We start from the raw sequence: 25,880 nt of genomic DNA, 5'->3' as shown, positions 1-25,880 counted from the left end.
CAGGAAGGTGGAGAGGCAGGAACGAGGCTCCATTGCTTGATGTGTGCTCTTGGAAAGGGCATGTCCACTCCCAGAGTCCAGATTTTCTCACTTATAAAGTAGATTCTGTATGTGTGACTTTTCCAGGTCTTAGATCTTCCTGAACAGTTCTGATATGGGGACAATTCATTCCACCTAAACAGCAATTGGTTAGCTAACCAAAGAATCAAAAGCAATTTCATTTTTATAACATAGCCTTGGTTCTTGGACTTCAGGAGTTTGCAGTCTGATGAAGGAGTTAGCATGAGCATGTTACAGAGATTGCGGAAGCCTCGAGCAGTGCAAAGTGAAGAAGCACCCAAAGTCTTCAGTAGAGAAGGGTCTTAAGGAGAGTCTTCCTAGAGTAAGCTGTAGAGAATCTGGGAAGCCTCAACTGACTAAGACACTTTTAGAAGCAGGGGGCACTAAAGCCGGTAGAGAGAAGGCTGGTGAACAGCCAGGTTATAACAATTGTAGATTAGAGAGGGTACTGTTTCACGTCTGTTTTACTGAATGAGCCCATTATTGCATTGGGTACACAAGGCTCAAAACAAGTTTAATTTTTTAAAAAACTTCTTCCTGACTCTCTCTTTTCAGTGAAATTTATACACTCTTTCTATAGTGCAGTATACCTCAAGAAATTTCAAAATGGTTAAACACTTTCGCCCGAAAGTTCTCCTTCTAGAAATGTATTCTAAGAAAATAATCAAGGCTATCAATTGCTATGTGCCAGGCATGACCAAAACAATTTATGTATATAATTTTGCTCTCACAATAACTCCATAAGGAAGATATTACTATCACCTTATCTATGTGTGAGAAACATGAGATCTAGAAAAATTTAGTAAATGTGGTTAAAGTTACATCCAGCAAGTGGTACAGACAGGATTTGAAGCCAGGTCTGAATGAGTCAAAAGCCTATTTTCAATCTCCACAATTTTCTTCCACTTTAGGGATATGCACAATGATGTATGTACAAGAGTTGATTAAACCAATTATAGTAGCTCCTTCATGTTTAATATTATGAAAATATGAAAAATGATGCTGTAGAACATTTCAATGCCATGGAAAATTATTTATAATACGTTAAGTAGAAATGTTATGACATATTGTATATAACATGAGCCTAATTTTATAAAAAGATACGATAATGCTTAGGTACTAATCAAATAAAATGCTGATATTTTATGCACTATATTGGGATTGTGAATTTATTATTTTCTTATTAATATATTTTGTAGTTTCAAATTTTTCTTTAAAAAATAACATTTTTTTTAAATCAGAAAAAATAAGAAATGACACAGAACAGTTTGTTTTTAATCATAAAAATTAATGCCTGGTCAAAAGTTTTAGAAATTACCTAAAAGTAGAAGTAAAGAAGCAGGCCGGACATGGTGGTTAGTGCCTGTAACCCCAGCACTTTGGGAGGCCGAGGCTGGCGGATCACCCGAGGTCAGAAATTCGAGACCAGCCTGGCCAACATGGCAAAATCCTGTCTCTACTGAAAATACAAAAATTAGCCAGGCGTGGTGGTGGGCGCCTGTAATCCCAGCTACTCGGAGGCTGAGGCAGGAGAATCACTTGAGCCCGGGAGGCGGAGGTTGCAGTGAGTCAAGATCACCCATTGTACTCCAGCCTGGGTGATAGAGCCAGACTCCATTCCCCTCCCCCCCAGAAAAAAAAAAAAGGAAGGAAGGAAGGAAACAGTTATCCTATAACTATTTTGGTACATTTCATTTCAGTCTTTTATCGGTGCACGATCTGCTTATTAGTTTATTTTACATAACTATGCTCAGATTTAGATGTGAACTATGTTGTTTTAGTGACAAACTGGAGCCAGAAAATTTCCTTGTTTCTGTTCTCACTCGACTGTAAAGTCTTTAAGGGCAGGATGATTTCTTTTGTTCGTTTTTGTATTTGCAGCCCGTAGTTCAGTGCCTGGAACCTTGTAGATGCTCAATAAATACTTGTGGAATGACGAAGTGGTGGGGTAGGGGAGGGAGAGGCTGTAACGTTCTGCATAATCTGACCAGAAGTTTTGCATTGGAAGATTTTGGATAGAAGGCGGGTGAGACAGGGCGGGCAAGATGGGGGGCCATCAGGGAGGGCCTTGATGCTCATGGTTAGAAACTGAGATCTGACATATGAGACCCCTGGGACTCACTCTGGTCTTCCAAGTGGGGATGTTACATGATCAAAACCGTGGAACGGAAAGGCGATTCTGGCAGCTGTGCTGTGGATGGCTGCGTCAGGGGAGCCGCAGGGGGACGGTGCTGAAGGCAGGGAATTAGGGAGGCAGGGAGGTAGAGAGGCTGTCCTCGCTCGTTCCAGCCAACGGACGCTTGCACTAATCCCTGCCTGGAGAGGATGGGCTTGGACCGGAGCTGCGAGTGCGCACATTGAGAGAAAAGGGAAACTCGCAGCTCTGCTTCCAGGACCAGGCGGGGGCCAAAGGAGGCCAAGGACCGAGCAGAGTCAAAGACAATGGAGGGCGGAGCTAAGAGCTTCTGGGGCTGCGGGTGCCAGCAGCCGGGAGAAACTGAAGTTAGAGAGCCCCCTCCCCAATCCCCCATTTCTTTTGGCTTTTTGGTTGCCTGGGTGTGCAGAGGAACAAATTTGTGGTGTGGAAGGATTCCAGGCCAGTCATCTATCATGCACAGTGAATACTCACTAGGCGCTCATCACACGCTCGGCGGCCTCACCCTCTCCAAGAGAGCTCTGGCGGCGGTCCAGGGGCTGCCCAAGGTGACTTGCCAGATTCTCCCTTGAACTTCGCTCTCTTCCTTGCTCTCGTCCCTGTTTTCTTTTAATTCAGAAAAAGCAACAACAAACCGTTCCCAGCCCCCTCCCTTCTCGGGCCGTCCCTCCCTGCGGTTTGGCGGAGAAAGGGCCTCGGCAGTCCCTGAGAGGATTAGCTAACGCCGCGTGCTCGGGGCGAGCGGGAGCCGGCGGGGCTGGGCGCGGGGCGCCCCCGAGAGCTCTGCCCAGCTTAGCCCGCCCTCTGCGGGGTGGCCTCCGCGCGTCCCTGGCCCAGGCAGCCTGCGGTCCGGGCGGCGCAACGAGTTAGCCAGGCTCAGGGTCTTTGACCGTCAAAGGTGACAGACAGGCCCCACCCCACTTATTGGTCTGTTGTTCAACTCAAATGCGGAAACACTCATTTCTTCAGCAATTGTATTTAATGTTATTAATTGTTAGTGTTAGTGTGCTCAAGCACAGCCTTTAAGGTAAATATAAGGAATCTAACTGGCGATCTTCTTCCTTGTAATACTGTGCTGCCTCATCCTGACAATGGTCTTGTATGCTCATGTCCTAAAATATTTTATGATGGTGTTTTCCACCAATTATTTGTGCAGTATTATGAACCTACAAAAAGAAAACATTTTATGTTTTAAGAAGCAATGACATACACTACACGATTTTTAAAAAGCCACCAAAATTAGAAATCCTTGCCTAATAGACTTATAAAATTTAGCTCATTATAGACATACAGGATAGATGAAAAATGAGGAATTAATACCAAGTAAATGGGGATATAAGACAAGGGGCCACAGGTAGAGTCACGTTTCAAGGACACCATGACCACTTTCTTTGAGGGCCTCCTTCGATGCCACTTTGGAATGATCGGAAAGCACCAGGTTAGGTCTTACTTAGAGGAATTGTCCTGTGCTCCCACCACACCTGTGTCTACCTGGAAGCACCCATTGCACAGACCTTAAATTTCTGCTTTCCTTGGCCAAGGTTGCTGGCACTAAGCAGTCTGGCAACCAGTGCATTGGTCAGCACCACTGGGGCCACAGAATGTACCAGAGACCATTGATGACTGAATGGCCTGGTGGGCGTGGCCAGTAATTACAATGGAGGTGGAGGGCAGTGTGGAAGTCAGAGTGGTTTTATTTTATTTATTTACTTATTTTTTTTGTGTGAAAGTAAGTTTATTAGGAAAGTAAAAGAATAAAGAATGGCTACCCCATAGACAGAGCAGCCCAGAATGGTTGTAGGTGGATGGGGCAAGAGGGTCTTTTACCTCAATGGCTGACTTTCCTTGCTTCTTTCCCCAAAACACATGGGATGGCTGCAGGGTCCCATCAATTTCCTTAAGTACTATAAAGGTGAGATTTTTGCTGGTGCAAATGACTCGAAAGGGAACAAGCTCTAATTGTTGCCAAGCTTATCTTGAGATCGATTTGGGTGACTTCATTTTGGAACGTGATTAACTTGTGAGAATTTTTAAAATATGTTTTTAATTCCCCTCCCAGAGGGCTAATGGAAGTTACCCATGACGACTCTAAAAGCAGTTTAGGAAGTCTATCAGATGATTTCAGCCCAGGGGATCAGCCTTAAAAGGCCAAACATGAAACCTGCTGTCAGTAGTTCAAGTAACTGGAAAATCCACAGGGATCGAACTCCCAGTAGCTGGGTTTTCTCACCTACAAAACCAACACTACCGTGTCCGGCCTTTGTGCATCTCTCAGGGTAAAGAAAAATCGCAACTTATAACATTTCCCACAGGGAGCTTAGTGAAGGGGCCATGCCAAGTCTGAGGTCTGTGTGCCTGGGCCCTGCTGGTGACTGACAGCCAGGAAGGGGAGAGACGAGGCCACTCCTCCCTCCCAGGTGGACAAGTCTGGCGACAGACAGGCACAAAGCTGAATCGGGCGGATCTTTAGAGTAAGTCAGTCAATTTGCTAAATGTAAATATCATCTTTTAAACAACACAAACTTGGAATAAGTCATTACATATTTTTAAACTTTAAAACACACAGGGAATCAGTTCCCGTCAAAACTGAAATCTGTATGTTTCCTTTTATTAAAGAAAGATGTGCTGCTTTCTAATGGTAATGTAAGGGTGTTAAAAAATGTGTTCACAGAAAAGTCAATGGAAGGGAAAAATTACTCTAAGTTCTACTCCTGAAAGTTTAACCATGGTTCACTTTGTGTGAATTACATAATATGCAAAAGTATTGGAATGATGCAAAACCTCATGAACGTGATCTTTAAACAAAGGCTGAATACAAGACTTCATTTAGCTTTGTCTTTTGGAGGCTGGAATAATTTGGGTGTCCCTGTGGAGGCAGCAGCCCTCCGGGGAGCAAGGTTGATTCTCTGGTCTCTGCTAGGTCACCCGCCCAGGAAAAACAGGTGCACGAAGTTCTGTTTCTTAAGGGCACTGGCACTTGAAAAGGGAACACCAACGTCTGGAAAATGTCAGTTCCCACATTTAGGTGCATATGGGCATCACGGTGTAACGAAGACTTTGAACATCCACGCCTGGAATTAGCTCTGCTGGGGGCAGACATGGTAGGATGACACCCCAGAAGTCCTGGCTTGTGATTGGAGAGGGGAGTCCCTCCAGCACCCTATGAAACAGATGAGGCCGAGCTGGCTCGTGGAGCAGTTAGAGATACATTCTTACTACAGAAATGTGTCCTCCAAGACCTCATGGTACATTTTAGGCTTGGGGTCTGCCTTGAGGCGGAAGTGCTGCTGGGACCTGTGGCATGTGTGAATGAGAGACTTGGCTTCTGTGAGGTACTTTGGGGCCACACCATCAGTTAGAGGAACAACTGAGATGGATTTGGGAATGGAAATAATTCCTGAGAGCTGCCTTACAAATTACTCAATGAAACCTGGAGAAAAAATATCAGTCTCAGGTAGGAATGTTCAACACACTGTGGACCGGACATGGGGTGGGCTAAGAGGGGTTCTTTCAGAGGCTATTTGGGACGTCTCCCAGGAAACATAGACTGTGCATCCCATCCTGCTCTGCAGGAACAGCTTGGAAAGAGCTGCAGCAACCTAGGAAGTTTTACTTGTTCTGCTTACAATTCCAGGCTGAGAGGTGACAGATTTCACAGGTGAGTGGAAAAGGACCACTTGTCTGGCCCTAAACCTCCAAATAACCAGCCCACCCCTGCTCCTGGTGACCCCAGAGCAGTGAATAAACTCACCTTCATGTGTAGTTCCTGCTTGCACACCAGATAGCAACTATTGTCAAAAGATTGTGGATGGTCCGGATTTGAAAGAGAAATATGCACACCTACAAGATCAGACCTGGTGATCATACAAAAATATTCCAACTTGAAATCCATATTCGCACTGAAAAAAGAAAATACTGCAAGCGAACAGTGAGAACAAAGTTATGGGGAGACTGCTTAAACTACTTGAGGCCAAGTAACATTCAAGGCATTTTAAAGTTATTCTTTGCAAAAAATAAATGGGCCAGTTATAATAATCCAAAAATTTAGCCCAGTCCTGCAATAACTTCAGTTGTCAACACATCTGGACTAGGAATTCTAGGCAAGTCATATTCTGGATACCTGGTTCATGACAATTCAGAGAAATTGAGTACTCTGTAGTCTTCGTAATCACTGTGGAGGTTTTATGGGGGAAGGCTGACTTAGGGACTCCCCAGTTATCGAACGGACCAACAGAACAGTGGTACCATAGAGTCACTGAGGAGTCCCAGCACTGAATACGCCTGCACTGGGCTTTCTATAATTGGTGTGTTTGACTTGTCTTCCCTCTTGGCCACTTCTGTTCTCCATCATCATCTCCTTTGATTGACAGCATATTTCCAATCTAAGTTGTAACTTCTACTTCTCTGGCCATAGGCCATTGCTGTCTACCCAATTGTTTCTTGTTCTTTGTTTTTATTTCTGCCTTCATTATTGTATTCTCCGTACCTCTGTGTCATCATCTATAAAATGGGGACAATAATAGCACATACCTGATATGGTTGTTATATTGATTATGTAAGTAATACAGGTAAAGCAATTGGAATAGGGTCATGTACTAAGTGTTCAATAAATATTAGTTGTTAATGTTATTATTATTGTTATTATTGTATCTGTTTCTTCTTTTTTTTGACTTGGGTGCTGGCAAAGTTTTACTTGTATAGGCATTGAACAGTCAATGAGAGTAGCAGTTTCTTTTGGTTAGCGAAATAACTGAATCTCAGCAGATTTCCCTTTTGGGGCTATTTTTGGCTACTTTCATTGCTGCTGATGCCTGAAGGACTTCTTGATTATTTCTGGATTTGTGGCTTTTCTTGGCAGTTGAATTGAATTAGAGAGATATTAAGTATCTGAGTGTTGAATAAGGAGGGTGCCCTGAATTTGAAAGTAATAAAAGTGTATTCTGTTACAAAATTTAATAGTCTGGACTTTCCAGCAATTTACTTTTGCCTTATGTCCAATTAGCTTGAATTAGTGAGGCATTTTATATGTGTTGAGGATGTATGTTTTGTATGTTTGTATATATTGTACATTTTTGTGTTTCCATCAGCAAAAGGGAATAGGGATGTTTGCATTTACAGTTAAATTATTACTATGAACTTTGCTCGAGGTACGTAGGAATGCTGTGTGAGGAAGACCTCACTTGGAGGTTGTCCACTTTTTGCATCTTGCCTCTGTTGCAAGTCACTCCATGCAGAGAGCAGGTGGTTCTCCTGAAGAGTGAGGCAAAAGTTTTCCCCTTTACAAACTTCTTCCTTTGTTTATTTACCCACATATTCATTCATTCATTAAGCATGCATTTATTGATGGCCTACTGTGGGCATTGTGGAAACAGCAACAAGCAGACCACAAGATGAGGCTCTCATGGACCTTATTTTCTAGCGAGGGAAACAGAAAATCAACTCTTTGATAACCAAATAATAGGTTTGATGGCGATTAATGCTATGAAGAAAACACGAGGTAAGAAGACAGTGTGGAGATGGAGGTGGAGGGTATGGGCTTATCTAGAGAGGTCCAGGAGCACTTTCTCTGATCAGGTAGTAATTGAATGAGACCTAAAGTGAAGGCAGGAGGCATGGAGGCATCCAGGGGAAGAGGGAACAGGCTGAAGGGAAGAAGTGCAAAGGCACTGAGGTGGGACCATGTTCAAGAACACACCAAAGGAACACAGATATCCAAATTTATAAAAAAGAGGAGATGGAGAGGAACTTGAGATTTTTACAAGGTCATAGCAGAGCTGATTTTGAGCTCATATTTGGATTAGTGAATATTCCAGATGACAATTAATCACATATTTGTGTTTTGAAGATCCTGACTTTAAAATAGGCCAGAACTAGCCAGAAGTCTGGCTAATTCTGATTTGATGTGGCTATTTTGTGTTCACTGTGGAGCAGGAATTTGAACTGCATCTCAGCTCACTGCTGTGATCAATGAGTTGATCTTCGACGGGAGCATGTGTGTGTGTGTGTGTGTGTGTGTGTGTTGGGGTTGGGGTGGCATGAAGGCCTTGTATCTGCCATCCTGGAAATAGGGCAGTCTGAAAGGAAGGCACTTGTCTTCTATCCAGGTCTCCAAGAGATCACCTTGTTAGTGGACACTGGAACAGAAGCTGGGGGAGGTAAGCCCCTAGAGTAATTCCTGCCCTCTCAGCCCCAGCTGGGTCCACCTGGCCTTGATCTGGACTGCTCATACACCGGCACTGTGCACTTGACAGCTCAAGTGGAGAGGGGTGCTTGAGAACTATTTGCATCTCCTCAAAATTTATTGAGAGGGGACTGGATTAGTCTGTTCTTGAGTTGCTATAAAGAAATACCTGAGACTGGGCAATTTGTAAGGAAAAGAAGCTTAATTGACTCATAGTTCTGCAGGCTGTACAGGAAGCATGATGCTGGCATCTGCTCAGCTTCTGGGGAGGCTTCAGGAAGCTTATAATCATGGCAGAAGGTGAGGAGGAGCAAGCACTTCACATGGCTAGAGCAGGAGCAAGAGAGAGAGGGGCAGGAGGAGATGCCACACACTTTTAAATGACTAGGTTTCATGTGACCTCACTCACTATTGCAAGAACAGTATGAAGGGGATGGCACTAAACCATTCATGAGAGGTCTATCCCCATGATCCAATCACCTCCCACCAGGCCCTACCTCCAACATTAGGGATTACAATTCGACATAAAATTTGGTTGGGGAAACAGATCCAAACCATATTAGGGATTAAATCAAAGAATTTGAATTCTTAATGTTCATTAGGAAATGAAGTAAATTCTTGAGAAAGGAATCCATACCTAAGTGGGATATGGGCGGGCTGTGTTTACCCAGGCACACACCTCTTCAGAGCCATAAGTCCGTAGCCCCCAGAAGACGTGAAAGGGGTTGACCAGTTAGCTATTCTGGTCCAAGGCTTTCATAGCCTGAGGTCAGCTGAAAGAATGGGTCTGGGATGGTTTTCTCAACGTAATTTCTGTGCCCAATTCCCTATGGTTGCTTCTCTTATTCTAGGCCTCCATATCCAGAAAGCCTGAGGATTAGGAGAGAATCTCCTCCCCTTGCCCATCCCAGCCCCAACTCCCACCCCTCCAATAAATGCAATCACTTCCATCCATGATCCAAGAGCTGCTTGTGGTAGTTTGAGGAGCCAAGGCTTGGTTGGGTCAGGCAGATAGTCTTAAAACAAAAAGGGCACTGTGGTGAGGTCCAGCAGGGCAGGGGCCACAGGGAGAACTGGATACAAAAACCAGAAAGAAGATGCAGATGAGGATGCTGAAGTCTGTTTAACACTACAAAAGTGTGAAAAGAGAACAACAATTTGGGTAAAACAACTTTCAAGTTCAAAGCTGCTGTGCACACATGTGGCATGAGGATGTGGCAGGGAAGACGGCCCTTGTGTCTTTGCAGCCACTTGCCAGCAGGGTGCGCTCAAGTTCACAGCAGTGTCCCAGTGCCGCTGGAGCCTTGGTGGGGGCATTCTGGGAAAGGAGGGGCAAAGTTTCGTTAAAAGGAATCCCAGATAATTTGGTTGAGTGTGTATTTTCCAGAGATGACGGCTGAGGAGGTTCTGTTTTTTAAATGCTATAACCAGCACGATTTGTCATTTCAGTGGCTCCTGAAGAGAGGGATTTGAAAGGAGTTGCTAGTCTGCAAAAAGTCCAGCTTTGTTTTTAGCAGAGACACATCGGCCTCCTTTTCTCCCTCTTCATCCCCTGCTTGCCCTCTTGTCCCGCTCTTTCCCTTGTGCAGATCCAAATCTGCTGCTGGGTATTTTTAGTCAAGCTAAGTTGTTACAGAGATAAGTTTTCCCCCTTTTCTCTGTGCCCAAGATGGCGTCTTTCTTCTCTCCCCAGGTAACGTGCTGTCTAGAAGGAATCATGCTGGAGAATGAGGGCTGTCTGCCCTTCAATAAGATCTATGAGTTTGACTCTCTCGCCAGGCCATTGTGGGGCAGGAGGTATTATAATTCTATTTTTCTGCATTCCTTTGTCTGGATGGTGGGACTGGGGGGACTAGGTGACAGTCGGCCAGAGGAACAAGGAAGAACACATGTTGGGAAGGGAGGCAGCCAGTTGGCCTGCATTCTTTACCATTCCAAAGCACCAGTCATGGAGCTGCCTTGCAGGACAAGGCAAAGAACCAGGGTTAGAACCTTGGAGTAGGGGTCAGGATTAGGGGACACGAGTTGATCAGCAGTGCCTATTTCTGAGCTTCAAACCAGTGCCTTTCACGTGTAGATACACAGTGGGTATTTGTAGACTTAATTTTTCAGGTGGACTTTTGGAGTATCTGTGACCCAATGATCACAATTAAATCTCTCATTAGATTTAGACCTGACAAAAAGTGTCTATCAGTCAGAGTTCAGTTAGGAAGCAAAAGCCACCCCCAGTTGCTTGATTAGAGAAAATTAATATAAGGAGTAGATAACTAGGCATAACTGAAAATGCAGGAAGAGAACACTAGGTTACCATAAATGGAGCAGTTGCAAAGGGCCTACCACCAATAGGGCTGTTAGGGCAGAGTGGAGTCAGGGGAGAAGGAAGAAGTTGGAATGATAAAAATTAGAGCCTTGGAGGACATGCCTAGTGGACTTAGGGCCCAGACCTCTGAGGACGGAGCACAGGCAGCTGGTGTGAGTGTCTTTGAGGTGGGCATGGTGGAGCTAGCTCCGCATGAGTTGGGGAAGATGCTAGCTGGCTTCGGCTACTGTCAGGGGGATGCTACTACTGGGATGAAGAAGCATTTCTAGGTGTCGCTCAGAACAACAGGTAGAAGTAAGGAAGCCCAAGTAAGCAAACTTCTAGGAAGGAAATGCCTCCTTCCTCCACCCTAACCTCGCGGAGCCTACCATGAGCCACCTGGCAAAGCACAGAGGGGTTTTGCAGGGTCCTGGCTTCAGCATTGCAAGGCAGGATAGAGAAGATGAGGTTAGAGCTGAGACACAACCGCTGAAAACCTGGGGCAGTGTGCTGGGCTGGAATATAGCAAAAGAGGACTTGGGAGTCGGCAAGAAGAGAATGAAACTAGAATTTCTTTTCCTTTCTTTTTAAAAAATTCCTGACACTTCAAGAATAACAGATTTGACGATAAGCCACCAAGATGTTGGACTATCTGCCAGGGACCAGAAAGCTTATATAGGTTTTTGCAGAGTAAGATGGCCCCATTCCTGACCATCCAGCTAGAGAAAGTTCTATGGAGGCTCAGCTAGCAGAGCGCTCAGGTGAGCTGACGGCCCTCCAAAGCTGAGAAGGCCACCAGAGAACTGCAAACAGGAGATCTGCTGCCCTCTTGTGGACACCTGTGGTTCTGCAGGAGGGTAATGGGACTTGAAGCTTGCAGAGGTGGTTGGCTGGCCCACTACACCTGCCCACCTTGAACTCGAAGAATGAGTAGCTGAGAAAGGTTAGCTTGACCGTCTGATGCAGATGAGAAATCTCTCAGCATTGGTTCATGGTGGCCATGCTTTTCTTCAAGAGGAACAAAAGTCTCACCACTGAGATCCTATTTGGCCAGGTACAGACACCTAAAGCTGAAAGAGATGCATCTGTTTCATCTGGACATCTACTCTGGGTCTTATAGTATCTTTTAAAACAGGGTTTGGCAAGCTTTTTCTGTGAAGGGTCAGATAGTAAATATTTTAGGCTTTCGACTTTGCAATTCCAACCATTCGAGTGTGTTGCTGTAGGGTGAGAGCAGTCATAGGCAGTCACTAAACGAAGGAGCATGAATGTGTCCTAACAAAACTTTATAATGAATACTGAAATGTAAATTGTTCATATAATTTTCACATGTCACAAAATATTTTTCTTTTAATCTTAAAAGTCACTTAAAAATGTAAAAATTCTTAGTTTGCAGGCTGTGCAAAAAACAAGCAATGGGTTGGGTTTGGCTCATGGTTGTAGTTGATGGACCCCTGATTTACAATCTTGAGCAGTTAAAGCCATTAGGTGGCCAGCCAGTATGGTGGCTTATGACTGTACTCTCAGAGTTTTGGGAGGCTGAGGTGGGAGGATCGCTTGAGGCCAGTAGTTTGGACGAGCCTGGGCAACACAGCAAGACTGTGTCTCTACAAAAAATTTAAAAAAATTAACCGGGAATGGTGGCACATGCTTGTAGTCCCAGCTTCTTGGGAGGCTGAGGTGGGAGGATCACTTGAGCTCAGGAGCTGCAGGTTATAGTGAACCATGATCATGACACTGCACTCCAGCCTGGGCAACAGAGTGAGACTCTGTCTCTAAAAAAAAATTCTTTAAAATCATTAGATGGTGCCATTGCAAGCTGAAATGATGAAAGCAGCTTCTCACTATCTTGCCAATCCTCAGGAAGCTGCATATGTGTCCACAGAACCTGGCTCCGTAGATGAAAAGGTGGTGTCAACCAGGGCTATCAGTTCCCTGTGTTTCAGGTTTGAGGGGGTTTCTGTGGGAGGAACTCTGGCTCTAAATTTTACCCTTTTTCTCACTAGACAGAGAAACCTGCTCTCATTTAAATTTGTGTTACTGGGTTCTAAAAAAATGAGGTGTTAGCAAATCCGAACCGAATCAACAGTTTGGGAAGTAGCAGAGTATACCATGTCCTCATCGAGAAGAAGCTTCACTCCTAAATATCTTTAAACAACATGCCCCTTCAATGCACTGGAAATGTGACTACTTTAATATAAATGTGATTTTACATGATTTCCCAGGAACTCAATCATTTTTAAAGGCAAGATGCACCTGTACTGCGACTTACATTAAATGTGTGGTATTATTTGTTTCATGGATAGTTAAACCTATGGGTTGAAGATTTGAATAGAGGGAGGAAGAATATGAGAAACTTGAAAGATTTTAAAGGGCCTCTGTAAAAAAAAAAGTTATGTTTTGGGTTACAAAGTGGGAAGTAAAGGATCTATATTTGTGTTGTGTTTTTTGGGGGGTAGGCTTAAAGAAACTGGAAGGATGCCTAATAACCTGCTACCTGGCATGTTATATATCAGGGAGAGCTGGGCAGAGAGCAGGGGCTGGAGGGAGACTTCGCTGCACCCCTTTTTTTGCACCCTTGGTTTGTAAACCCTACTATAATCTGCATTTTTCCTTCTTCATTTCCCACATCTGTCACCAGGGCCTGACTCTGGCAGGCTCCGAGGACACTAAGCTCTCTAAGTCACACATCTGTGTGTTTTCTAGTGAAGGAGGCAGGTATCTAAAGGAAAACTGGTGATGCTTTGTGATAAATGCTAAACAGCCTGCCAGGGCAGAGGAGGTGCTAATTACTTGTCTGAGGGCTTAAGAGGTGGGTTTTCAACAGGGCAGAGAAGAAAGGAAAGGGGACTCCTGCCTGAGGACACTGCCGACTGGGTAGCAGAGCACAGGTCTGTGCCAGGAAAATGCATAGGGAGTGTCTGAGTCACTGTGTGTGTGTGTGTTGGGGGTAATGTAGAGTTGTGAATGCCTGAGTTGAGTGAGGAGGAGGGAAGAGAGAAGGGGAGTGAGGGAGAGAAGGCTGGAAATGTTGGGTGGGACCAGCTTGTGCAGAGAAATTTGGATTTTCCTTGGGATGTAAGGATCCATCAGAGGCCCCAACATATATGTCTGAAAACCAACAGATGACAGCTGGGAGTGGTCGTGGCTACAGACTAGAGGCCCCTCATCTGCGAGGTGAGAGGCTAGACCAGCTCTGCACTGGAGTCCCGTCCAGGACTGACTTTTTATAACTAGGTCAGTGTTTCTTCTCTTTATGCAATCGCTCGTGCCATCCAACTGAGGCTCAGCCAGCAGCATGCAGAGCCCTCTCATTAACTTCCTGCTGTCCTAAGGAGGTGAGAAATATTATCTGCCCCATTGGTCAGGGGAGAAGTTGCAGCCTGGGGTGAAACCACTTCCCTGTGCCTGGAAGTGAGTCAGAGCCTGCTACCCAGCGGGAAGAAAGATGAGACGCTAAAGAAACTCCAATGGCTGTGCTCCTCCCTCCCCACCCTGCCCAGATGTTCTGGGAGACTCTGGCTGAACTCCGGGGCACACCCATCCATGTTCCTGGCAAGCATGGCAGGCCGCAGTGTTTGCACTACCCAGCTTTTAGCTGCTGCTGGCTCAGAGCCAGGATGGGGTGACTGAGCCCTGGCGAAGGTTTGGGGTTGCCTGGAGAGGGCAGGGCACCTGCCAGTGGGTGTCCTGGTACTACCAGAAGGATCCAGGCATAGGTTTGCTCATTGAAACTTGGCAGCTCTAAACAGGGGCAGAGCAGTTCTCAGCTGACACTCAGGGTGGATCTCACTCTGCTTGCATATGAAATCAATGAGATAATGGATGGGAAAGCATTTTGAAAAGTCACCAAACTTCTTCTTGCACCCCATCCTGCTGCTTTCCTCCTGGATTTCCTATTTCTATTACCGCCACGCTGCTCCCCAACACTCTTTAATGCCTTTTCCCCTTCATTTTTCCCCACTTCACAACTAAACAGATGCTGAACTTTATGACTTGATTTCCGATATTGCTCTTACATTCATCTCCCTCAATGTCATTTCCCTGCCCTGGGCCAGGCCTTAAATTTCTCGCTTATACTAGAGTAACTAAGTTTATCTGCTCCACCTCCATCTTCTCCTTTCTTTGAATTCATCAGCCACCCTGATACCAGAATTAATAAACGAAGACCAAACTCCTGATTATTTTACTCCTCCAATCCCAAACTTTCGAAGACTCTCTATGGCCTGTGGAGTCAGAAACTTAAAGTCCAGTATTCAAACCTCCTGCATTGCCCCATTTGCTTCTGTGCACAGAGATTCTCTAACTTACTTTGACTTTCTCCCCGGATGCCTTTGCTGAAGCCGTGTCATCTACCTGGAATACCTTCGCCTTCGATACCCTCCTGACAATTTTTTTTCCTCTCTGAACTTTAAGGTTAAAAAAGGATTGGGGATAAGAAAGGAGGAAATGGAATCATGTCTTAGATGCATCAAAAAAACCTTTATTTTAATGGCCTTATTAATATATTCATACAACGAATATTTATTTTATGCAAGGCACTATGCTGAGGAATGGGGTGGAAAGATTCACTGTTTGCCTCCTTGGGCACTAAAATTTAGAGGTATGAGGATTAACGGTACATTTTCTTTTTTGTTTAATCAAACAAATCCACAATTACCACTCTAATCCAGGTGCAAACATATCTGTAAGGTGATTATTTCTCTTTTTGCCCTAGCCACCAGGAAACTCAAAGACAAATTGGACTCTCATTCACGGTATTCATTTGCTCAAATGTTCACACATAACAAGTGCCAAGTATGTACTTAGAACTATGTTAGATTGAACCATGTTATCACAGTTGCTACCTTCAGTGCAACTGTTAACTCTTATATTTAATATTATCTGTTTTCTCTCTTCCTGGTTTTGTGGTTCTATCTTATTAACTTGTTGTATATATCATTTCTTTTACATTTGCTATAATTCTTTTCACAAGAGGTGAGATACCGTCAATAGACAGAAGTAAAAATTTTCAAACACGGTTCATGAGGTCACAGGTCTGATCTCCATTGTCATGAGTTACATATGTTCTTTCATTACAGACTCTGTCCTAAAGCCAGCTAGACATATAAATATTGTTGGAAACACAATTTGATCAGATCGTAACAATTTTGTAAAGCTTTACTTTTCTCTGTTTCATCTTGTAAACACAGAGGAACATTTAACATTCTATCACAATTCAAATATTTATCCCCACATTATTATTTGGGTGGGGGAGAGATTTGCTTTTCTGCTCCCAGTATGTAATGTTAATTTAAAAAATTATTTTCACTATTGGTAGTATTTGTATGTCACCTAAATCCTGTTTAGAAACTAGGAGAGATATATTATATAAATAAATTAACAATGGAATAAACAGGGCATATCCATCAGAAGAATGAGGATGGATGTACATTCAAGGGCAGGGGCATTCTCAGTCCCATTGTGGTTAAATGCCCTTGGTGGGTGAAGACACAGGTAGAGTCCCTTCCTGAAAATGCCTGTAGGAAGCTGAAGTCTTGCTACTGGCTTGATGGAGACGGCCTCTGCACCTGTTTCAACACAGTGCTAATTCAGGCCAGCTGCCTCTGCCCTAGGCATTGCCTGCCTGTGGGGCCTGTTCCTAGCTGTTGTAGCCAGCACAGGGACACCCCAATGATGCAAAAGGCTTCAGCCAGGCTCCCAACTGCTCGCTGTGCATTGTCCCTGAGGACATCTGCCAAATTCATCCGTACATTCATCGCGTGATAACTGAGATGTGGTGGCACACGAACCAGGCCCAGTAGCTAACAGACCTCACCTCTTCACAGATCTCTCCCTGTTTTGATGTCTAGGGGAGTTCACTTTTCATGCCCCACCCTCCCCCCGTTATGTCCAGGTTTCTGGTATTTGGTGTGAAGTATCACACATAGATGTCAAAAACAGGGTTTGCCAGAGCCCATGAGTGAGGGCCTCATGCAGGAAGCCTGCAATCTGGGGACTTGTTAGGGAATACGTGGGATTGCTCCAGGAGAAATGCCATCTCAAGTGTGGGTGGAACCAAGAGCCAAACACTACACTAGCCTCACTAAGCACCAGGGACTGTCTTCAGTTCAGTTCGGTTGAGGTTAATTCAAGTTACATTCTCTGGACACCTATGTTCAAGTGCTGGGTACCACAGATGTAAATAAAACATGGTCCTAGAGCTGCTTATTGTCCAATAATGGTGACAATGATCACAATAGCAGCTACAATTCACTGAATCCTTACGATGTTCCTAGCACTGTGCTAGGTATTTTGTATTTATTATTTTATTTAAACACACAGAAAAACAGCTCAATAGTTTCCTCAGTTTACCAAATGAGGAAATGGAAGCTTGGAGAGATTAAAGAACTTGTCCAAGGCCATCATCAGTGGCAGTGTCAACAACCAATCCCAGGTCTGTCTGACCCCAGGGACCGTCTTCTTAACTGCCCTGCAATGCCATGAGCCCAGCCATGGAAGACAGCCTATCCCAGGCACAGAAACCCCTCGGTTACACCGTGATAAGTGCTGTGACTAGGCACAGGGACTCTGCCTGAATGCTGGCATGGTTCCTGTTTACTCATAAGAACAGGGCAAAGCCAAGGTGATTTCCCTTCAGAAACTATATGCACTCATTCAGAGGGATGATAGAGGAGACTTACAGAGTCTGAACAGATTATTAGATGTTTCACAGCCATTGTCCCTATTAACTCTCATAATAACTCCGGGGGAATATCATTCCTCTTCTGTACCAATAAGGAAACTGAAACATGGAGAGGCTGAATAATTTAAGATTAAACGGCTTACTAATGTCAGCGCTGGGATTTGAACTCAGGCCTGTCTGTTTCCAAAGCCCACTCACGCTTATTCCAGCCTGCTGAGTTATGGCATGAAGTAGACTATGACTTCAGGGCATTTGTACTTAGTCAACACATATTCACGGGTCTCTACAGTATGCGAAACATTGTGCCACATTGAGGAGAATCACAGGGGAGTCTGACATGGAACCTTTTCTTAAGGAGCTCATGGGACAGCAGGAAGATAAAGTGGGCATGTAGATAATTCTACTGCAAGGTTCAAAGAATGTGCTGCTTTCAGTGGTACTCTTGTTAGCCTGGACAAGTTTCCTCCTTGCCTAGGGCCATCTTTGCCAGGCTGGAGGGAGCCTTTGCCAGCCTTATGCTTAGGGAGCAATATCCACATTTGCAGTGTCGGACTTTCCTCCTATTCCAGCGGCTGGTTTGGGATGTCCCTTTCACCCTAGAAAGTGAGAGCCACCTGGTCCTCTAGCTCTGTTGAGAGATCTGAGTGTCAGCACAGGAATGGGGGATTCACATGAAAATAATCCAGGTAAGGGTAGTGTGTAGTTCAAGTGTGTCCCTGCAACCATGAGCCAGTCTTTGGCTGTCCTCGTTAGAATATTGCCATTCTAGGCGGGAATGTTCCTGCTTCTTTTCCTCTTGCTTGAAACGCACTTTGACATTTTTTAACAAATAACACAATTTTTCCTTTGTGTTTCCCTTAATAAAACACAGAAATGAGAGCAAGAAAAGGAAAGTAAAAAAATGTGTTCCTGTCATCTCCACTCTATAGCAGGATGTCCGTCCTCCTCCCTTTCTTTTTTTTTTTTTTTTTTTTTTTGAGACAGAGTTTCACTCTGTCGCCCAGGCTGGAGTGCAGTGGCGCCATCTCAGCTCAGCTCACTGCAAGTTCCGCCTCCTGGGTTCATGCCATTCTCCTGCCTCAGCCTCCCGAGTAGCTGGGACTACAGGCGCCTGCCACCACGCCTGGCTAATTTTTTGTATTTTTAATAGAGACGGGGTTTCACCGTGTTAGCCAGGATGGCCTCATCTCGATCTCCTGACCTTGTGATCCACCTGCCTCAGCCTCCCAAAGTGCTGGGATTACAGGCGTGAGCCACCGCACCTGGCCCTCCTCCCTTTCTTCTTCCCTCTCACCAAGCTTTGGTCTCTGACTCCTCTGTCATCACTCCTCTCCCCAAATCTCAGTCACAAAGACTCATGCATCTGATATTTTTGCTTCTCTGTTTTCTGCCATAGAAGGGGTAGCTCCACAGCTATTCTGCACATCCCACCCTCATCTTCTACAAATCGCTATTGGACTGAAGACAGATGACAGAATTGGAACAGGATCTAGAAAACCTCCTACTTGGAGAAGTATCTCCAAGTTCCAAGGTCTCACATACCCGCTGGGACCCACAGATACACCCATTCATTGGTCCCGGCCTGTCTTCCTCCAATGATGTGGCTTCCAGACCAACTTGGCAAGGGCCACATATTTCCCTCTCAAAACAAAGTACTAGGCTTAAGACATAGTTCCTGGGTCTCTTGGGATCTGCTTGAAGTTGCAAGATTTCTGAGACAACAGCTACCTATCTCTTAGCAGGGATACATTTCACACTTGGATCAGTTGTACAAATGCGATATGGCAGAGATGGGCCCTGCTAGCAGACCATGTGGAAAAGGACTGAGGAGGTTTTGTTAATGACACACACAGTGTGAGTCGACAGCAGTCATTGAAAATGCTCACACAAGGCTGGATGGGGTGGCTCACGCCTGTAATTCCAGCACTTTGGGAGGCTGAGGTGGGTGCATCAAGAGGGCAGGAGATTGAGACCATCCTGGCGAACACAGTGAAACCCTGTCTCTACTAAAAAGACAAAAAAATTAGCTGGGCATGGTGGCAAGTGCCTGTGGTCCCAGCTACTCGGGAGGCTGAGGCAGGAGAATGGCGTGAAACCGGGAGGTGGAGCTTGCAGTGAGTCGTGATCGCGCCACTGCACTTCAGCCTGGGTGACACAGAGCGACTCCATCTAAAAAAAAAAAAAAAAAAAAAAAAAGAAAATGTGGCACGTTAATGGGTGTTATATTGCTTGAGAAACACCGTGAACACACTATCACTGGAAAGTCACAGCAGGCCTGGGTGCCATCGTTTATAAGAGACAGAAAAACTGGATCAGATTCAAAGAGTGGGCAGGAGAGGGAGGCCAGCTCTGCCTACATCTGAAAGTTTTAGAGGCAGGATTTGACTTCCTGAATGGCTAGCCCTGAGGAATCAATGGAACAGAGGGCGAAAACTTTAGAGAAATGAATTTTGATCCATTACAAACTAAATGGTTGGACCACATGAGCTTTAAAATCATTTCCAACTCTAAACGTGTAATCTTTCGGGTCCCCTCTGAAGCCTATTCACCTCATTCCTATGAATTATCAGAGTACTTCTTTTTGATAAAAGGGAGAAGATGGCTGATTCTTCACAAATGGCTTCTGGGCAGTGGCTCTGTGGCATCTTCTTTCATTTAAAAGGTAAAATAAAAGCGTTTGAGTTTAAACCACAAGGAAAAACACGAGGCACAGTCAGGAGCATCTTTCATAGAGGGGTCAGAATGATCCACCTGTGGTCGTCCCACCCATCCATGTCACTGAGTTGACGAAGGCCAAACTGAAACAATCCTGGGGTAGGAGTGGGATTCATGACATTCACTTCATTGAAAGAGGGCAAATAAATCACAAAAGAGAAAGCTCCAGATAAATATGTTTCATCTTTATTGGTTTAGACACATCACTTAAATACATCAGCCAAGACTACACCTAGGCAAACACTGTTCAGCACCTCGTAAGGATATGTTGGTTCTATTGCCTACCCCACTGGCCAAAGCCAGTCTGATGTCACAGACTTTAGACTGTGAGGGCCTGACCAACCACATAATGTAGACCCTTCATTCCAGAGAGGTATTGACATCTAAAGAGCTGAACTGATGGCCCAGACCAATTCAGTGGCAAAGCTGGGAATGGAACTGAGGTCCTTCGATTCCTGACCCTTCACTGCAGTGCCTCCTGACTGTAGTGAGAGCTCTACTCATTCCTCAGCCAAGTAAAGGGCATGTGTTCACCAATTATATGTGTCTGGGTCTGCACTAAAAGTGATATGACTTATGATGTGACTTTGAGGCGCAGTCCCCATCCTGAAGTGCCCCATGGCTGGGGAGACATTCTCTCAAAAAACCTGTGTGATCTACACTAATCAAGCTGCCTTGTGGGTGGATGTAAGAATTGTTTGAAAGATTTGGGTTTCAGGTCAAATGACAATCTATCCACTTTCAGGATATTCACTAAAAGGAACAGTCTTACCACTAGTTAAAACAAATTTCATATATTCAAGACCTTTAGTGAAACCCAAACTCTGCCGAGTATTGAAATAAAAATATTCCTTATGGTTGTATCTGCCCTACTCCATTTTTTTCTTGCTTAACTTCTATTTCACATATTATCCTAATAATACTTGCAGTTTGTATTTTTTTTACACCCTGCTATACCTGGGGTGACAGAAAGGACAGAGGTTAGGTGTTAGGAGACATGCCACTAGCCATCTGGGCAACATCAGGGAAATCTCCCAGCCATGCTAAGCTCCAAATATTCATCTGAAACAATGGATAAAACTGTTCTGCCTACTTCACAGGTTTGCTGTAAAGATCAAGCAAAATCGTGTATGTGAAAATGCCTGAAAAGTGTAAAGCAGCATTCAAATATATCGCATTAGTCTCTTTGCCATTTCCCCTCCTTCGTCTGGAGTCATATTCAGTGTTTGGCTTGTGCCTGCTGGCAGAAAGCACTTAGAATGGCGAATGGGGTCGCTGCTCCTAAGCACATTAGAGCAAGTTGCTGCCAGCACTTTTTATTTAAAAATAAAGAAGTGCCTCTGTCTTTGGAGGAGGTAATAGAAAAACCCTGGCTATGTGGCATCTCCTCTGCTTGAGTTCACCATGTCAAACGGCCTGCCTCATCTCAGTTCAGTTCAGTTTAGGAACTGAAGGCGCCCCAGAGAATCCCACTGAATTGAACTGAACCTTCCCATGATATTCAGATGATGGGACTCAGATTCCATGAATTCCCTTACATTTCCCTCAACTGTAAGACTGGGACAACAATTGTCTCCGCTTCATGGGGGTTGTTGTAAAGATTAAATGAGGTGACTATGTAACAAAGCTGGCACAAAATAAATGATAAACGCTAGCCAGCATTGTGATTTATTTATTGACGTCCACCTGGGCCACACAACATGCTTACCTCCTGGGATATACCGACGGATAAGGCCTTATTCCTGCTCTGAAGGGAGCTAAAGGTCTGTTACTGTAAATTAAAGTTAGGAGGTGCAGATACTTCACATTTCCAGAGACTTTGTTCCCCTAACAATGTCCCTGTACCTGATTTCCTGTAGAGTGTCATTGCAGGTTCATCATCTTGGGGGGCAGATCCCACCTAATGTCTCCCAAGAGCGTGATTCTTAGACCGTGGGTCCCATGGCCTCTGTATACCCCATCAATGAATACGGTTCGAGCTTAAAGGAAGTTGGGAACTGGCGAGAGCCCTCAGGTGATAAGGGGTTTGAGGAGCTCAGAGCTGCTGGGTCCGCAACCACCGGCGCTAAACAGCTTCTCAGCGCTTCCCGGGGCCCGGGTAAGGATTGCAGCGCTTTTATTGCAGCAGTTAGAGAGCGGCGGGGGAATCCTCGAGGCCGCACCGCGGTCCAGGAGGCACCGACATCTCCTTAAAGGCCCAGTTGGGGTGAGGGGCATTGGGGGGCGACCGGGCCAGAGAGCCCCGAGGTAACAGTTACACGTGGAGGGGAGGAAACTTTGCGTGTCCGAGAGCTCCCAGAGGCGGAGGGGCGCAGAGGGCCGCGGCCGTGTGGTGGCCGCACCGCTAGGCTGGGAAAGGGAGCACCACAGCCCCGCCACGGGACGCGCTGCCAGCCCCCCGCCCAGCGCACCCCACCCCCTCTCCTCCGACGCGCACGCAGCGCCGCGGCCCCTGTCAGAAGCTGCAGGATCCGCCCCGGCGAAGCAGGGCCGACTCGCACCCAGGACCCTGGGCCTCTGCCTTCCCTCCTAGCCTCGGAGAAGCAACCGGCCCTCTCCTCCTGCTGAGGAGCGACGCGGGCTGGTAGGACGTCCCGGGAAGGCCGGCAGCTCGCGACCACGTCCCGGCCCTGCCCGGGCGCGCCGAGGAGCAGAGCCAGGGGCCGGCATTCGCTCCGGCTCCCTCCCCGGCGCTCCGGAGCCGAGGGCGGCTCCTGCGGCTGCAGTCTCGGGGGCGACGCCTTCCCGGGCCGAAGCTTCCAGCAGCGCTCCGCAACTTCTCTCTGCTCCAGTCACTGGGAGAGAGCTCGCCTACCAGGTAAGTAAGGCTACCCGTGCCTAGGCTGTCGCTCGGGCGGGCGTGTTTCTGAAAGTTGATTTGAAATGCATCCAAGACTGAGCCGGGCCAGCCGGGGCTCCTCCCCGAGGCGACTCCTTTGCTTCTGCAGACATTCTCGGCACTGGCCGACTGGCGGGAGGACCTCCCTGCGCGTCCCGCACACCGGCTCCCGCGCGCCCCCCAGCAGAGTGTAGCGCCGGGAGTCCAGAAGCGGGCGGGACGTTCTCCGGGTCCCTTACTGTGCCCCTTCTCGACCCGGGGCAGGTGAGGGCCGCAACGCGGCGGCTGGCACGCGGGATTGCAAACCCCATCGTCCCGCGTGCCTGGACCCCGTCGCGCGAGGGAGGGAACCCACTCTTTATATACCCATCATACCCCAGTAGCTGAGTTCCTGCAGAGACGTCCCGAGGGCCCACCTTCGTATAGGTTGGGGCGGAGTCGGATTCGGGATGGAAAACCTGGGGCAAGGGATGGATGTGGGGGTGGGGGGGGGGGCAGGAGAAGGAGAAACGCAGTTGGGGGGCGGAGGCCTAAGTACATAACGTGTTGACTTCAAGTGAAATCAGATCAGTCAGAGCAGTTCGGAGTGACTGATCTCTCCTCCCACCCTACATTCTCTTGGCTGGACTCTCTCCTCCTGGCTGATTCTGGTCGCCCTGGACACTCCCTCCGTTCTTTCCCAGGAGTGCGGTGGCTGCGGGCGCCGAGTCCCAGCGGACACGGACGTCAGACGCATCGTTTCTTCTCCTCTACAGGTCCTCCTGGCCCGGCCCGAACATGCTGGACGGCCTAAAGATGGAGGAGAACTTCCAAAGCGCGATCGACACCTCAGCCTCCTTCTCCTCGCTGCTGGGTGAGTGTTCAGGCCGTGCGTCCTGGGCGCACTCTCTTTCCCGCCTGGCCCTGAGGTCTGGAGCCCCGCTCTTTGGGACCTGGTCCGCGATAGGGGAGCTAGCGCCCCTCTTCATGCACTAAACTGAGCCCCATCACTATCTGTCCGTCAGTCCTTGTGGGTCGTCCCCATCCAAATAAATCCAACAAGCCGCCCCAGGCCTCACGCACCGGGCACCGAATTCCCCAAAGCCGCGAGGGGTGGGCGAGCTTGTTCGCAGGCGTCTGAATGGCAAGTGATTAAAAACACCCAGGGCTGGATTTTTAATCTCGGAGCTGATCGACGTCTCATAAATGCCGCCCTCTTCTCACGGCCTAGAGGCAGTAGCATCCGAGACCCGAGGCCTGGAGCGCCCAAGTTCGAGGCGGCTTCTCTCCCCCACCAACTCCAGCCACAATTTCAGCCATAGGCACGGCCGAGAGAGACTTTTCCGGGCCGATAGGCAGCTCAGCGCGGGGATTAGACCGCGCGGCGGGGCCCTAGCCTCCGCGTTAATTAACTGGAGCTGGATGCCGGGTCCTGTGGGTCCCCCCTCACAACTCCTTTGCAGCTACAGAGTAGGAGCAGTGAGTCAAGGACCCCGGAAGAGTGTCCACACACGGGTCTTGCAGAGCTGAAGCCAGAGATTCTGGTTATGGCTTCCCCAACCACTCTGCCCTCGGAGCTTTTCAAGTTTGGGAAGCCCGAGTTTTATTTTGTTTTATTGTATTTTTATCAGGAGAGATTTTTCGTTCTGTCCTTTAAACTTCTTGACTCTTTCACTCGGAACCGCTAGAGCGGCATGAATGTGGAGGATGAGACAGTTCTGCTGGAGAAACCAAATCCAGAGAGGAATCTCCTCACCTCCAACGCCCCAGATGAAACGAAATCACATGCACTGAGCGCCCCTCTTTGAACCCCCCTTTCGGGAACTTTTGGACTTGCCCAGCCTCGGAAGAGAGCGGAGGCCAGAGCAGGCAGTACCCGGGCGGGTAGCGGGTGCGGATTTATGTATACAGCGGGCGTCGCTTTTTGCTCTGTGCCCTCCGTCCGGCCCACGTTGGCTCTCAACGCCCAGGTCTTGGCCCAGGACGCTGGGACCCTACCGAAAGAAAATAGAACTGTAAAATTGAGGTCTATCTCGCTGCTTCTCCTAACCTTCCGCGTCCGCTCCCCAAAGCGGCAGGTTCAGCTCCCGAGCCGGTGGCCTGGCCTCTCGAAAGGGGAGAGTGGACAGAGAGTGCAGCTGGGAAATGGGGAGTGCAGGAGTGTTGGTACTGGGGGGACAAGCGCAAGAGTGTTGTTACTGGGGGACAAGGCCTTCTTTCAATAGCTGTGAAAAGTGCCAATAAAGGTGGCCAAGCGTCGCCACCTGAACCACCTCTCCGCCTCCCACAAACTAAAGGAACAAAACATAAAAAGTCCAAGGGGTAGCGGAGAGTGGATTCCCTGCCTCCGCTGAGTCGCTTTGAGGCCCGTTTCGCCCTCAAGCACTGCTGCCGAACGCGCCTGGCATCGGGAATCCCGGCCGGGACACTCTGCGGCTTGCTGCTTCCGCTAATTTTCTCCCTCTGTTTTGACGCTTCTTAGTTATGAAAAACTCATGTGCAATTTGCATGCCAGTCAAGACTCAGCGGTTTGGGGTTCATCGGTTTGAATAATATTAGGTTTGCTACGGAGTGAGACGATATTTTTCTGTACCCCCAGGACTTTTTAGGAAGAAAAGAGAAAATTTTATTTCCCCTCAAAAAATAGAACAGAACTCTGCGTTTTAACAAAGAAAAATCCAAATTGTTCTTATACATTCTCAGTTTTTAAAACAGTCAGAGACAGGCATAGTGATTCAATAATTAATTACGACGTAATAAACCTGAGAGCACAAATTTGTATGTAATTTAATCTTACAGGATGTGCACACGTTTGCGAGCATACCTGGGTATGTTTGTTGATTAAAGGCCAATTACTGATTTCTGTACCCTCCCCCGCTAGGAATTAAACCTTCTCACATAGTCTCCGTTTGTTAGAAACGCCACTTGATTTGATTTTTTCCAAGTCTCAGCTTGGTTGATTAGCAG

The 25,880-nt window shown here is 46.8% G+C and overlaps 1 protein-coding gene across 1 annotated transcript in view; it reads left to right on the top strand.

Annotated features, from left to right (window-relative positions):
* The first annotated feature begins 22,549 nt into the window (after window positions 1-22,549).
* Window positions 22,550-25,880, top strand: part of LMX1A (LIM homeobox transcription factor 1 alpha) — a 154,720-nt gene continuing 151,389 nt past the window's right edge. The window contains exons 1-2 of the mRNA XM_015444550.4: window positions 22,550-22,913; window positions 23,690-23,787. Coding sequence (XP_015300036.1) covers window positions 23,712-23,787 — 76 coding nt within the window. The 5' untranslated portion in view covers window positions 22,550-22,913; window positions 23,690-23,711. The remainder of the gene's footprint in view (window positions 22,914-23,689; window positions 23,788-25,880) is intronic.

This window comes from Macaca fascicularis, chromosome 1 (assembly GCF_037993035.2).
Source record: "Macaca fascicularis isolate 582-1 chromosome 1, T2T-MFA8v1.1".
NCBI classification, from domain to species: Eukaryota; Metazoa; Chordata; class Mammalia; order Primates; family Cercopithecidae; genus Macaca; species Macaca fascicularis.
This window is presented reverse-complemented; position numbering and strand designations above follow the sequence as displayed.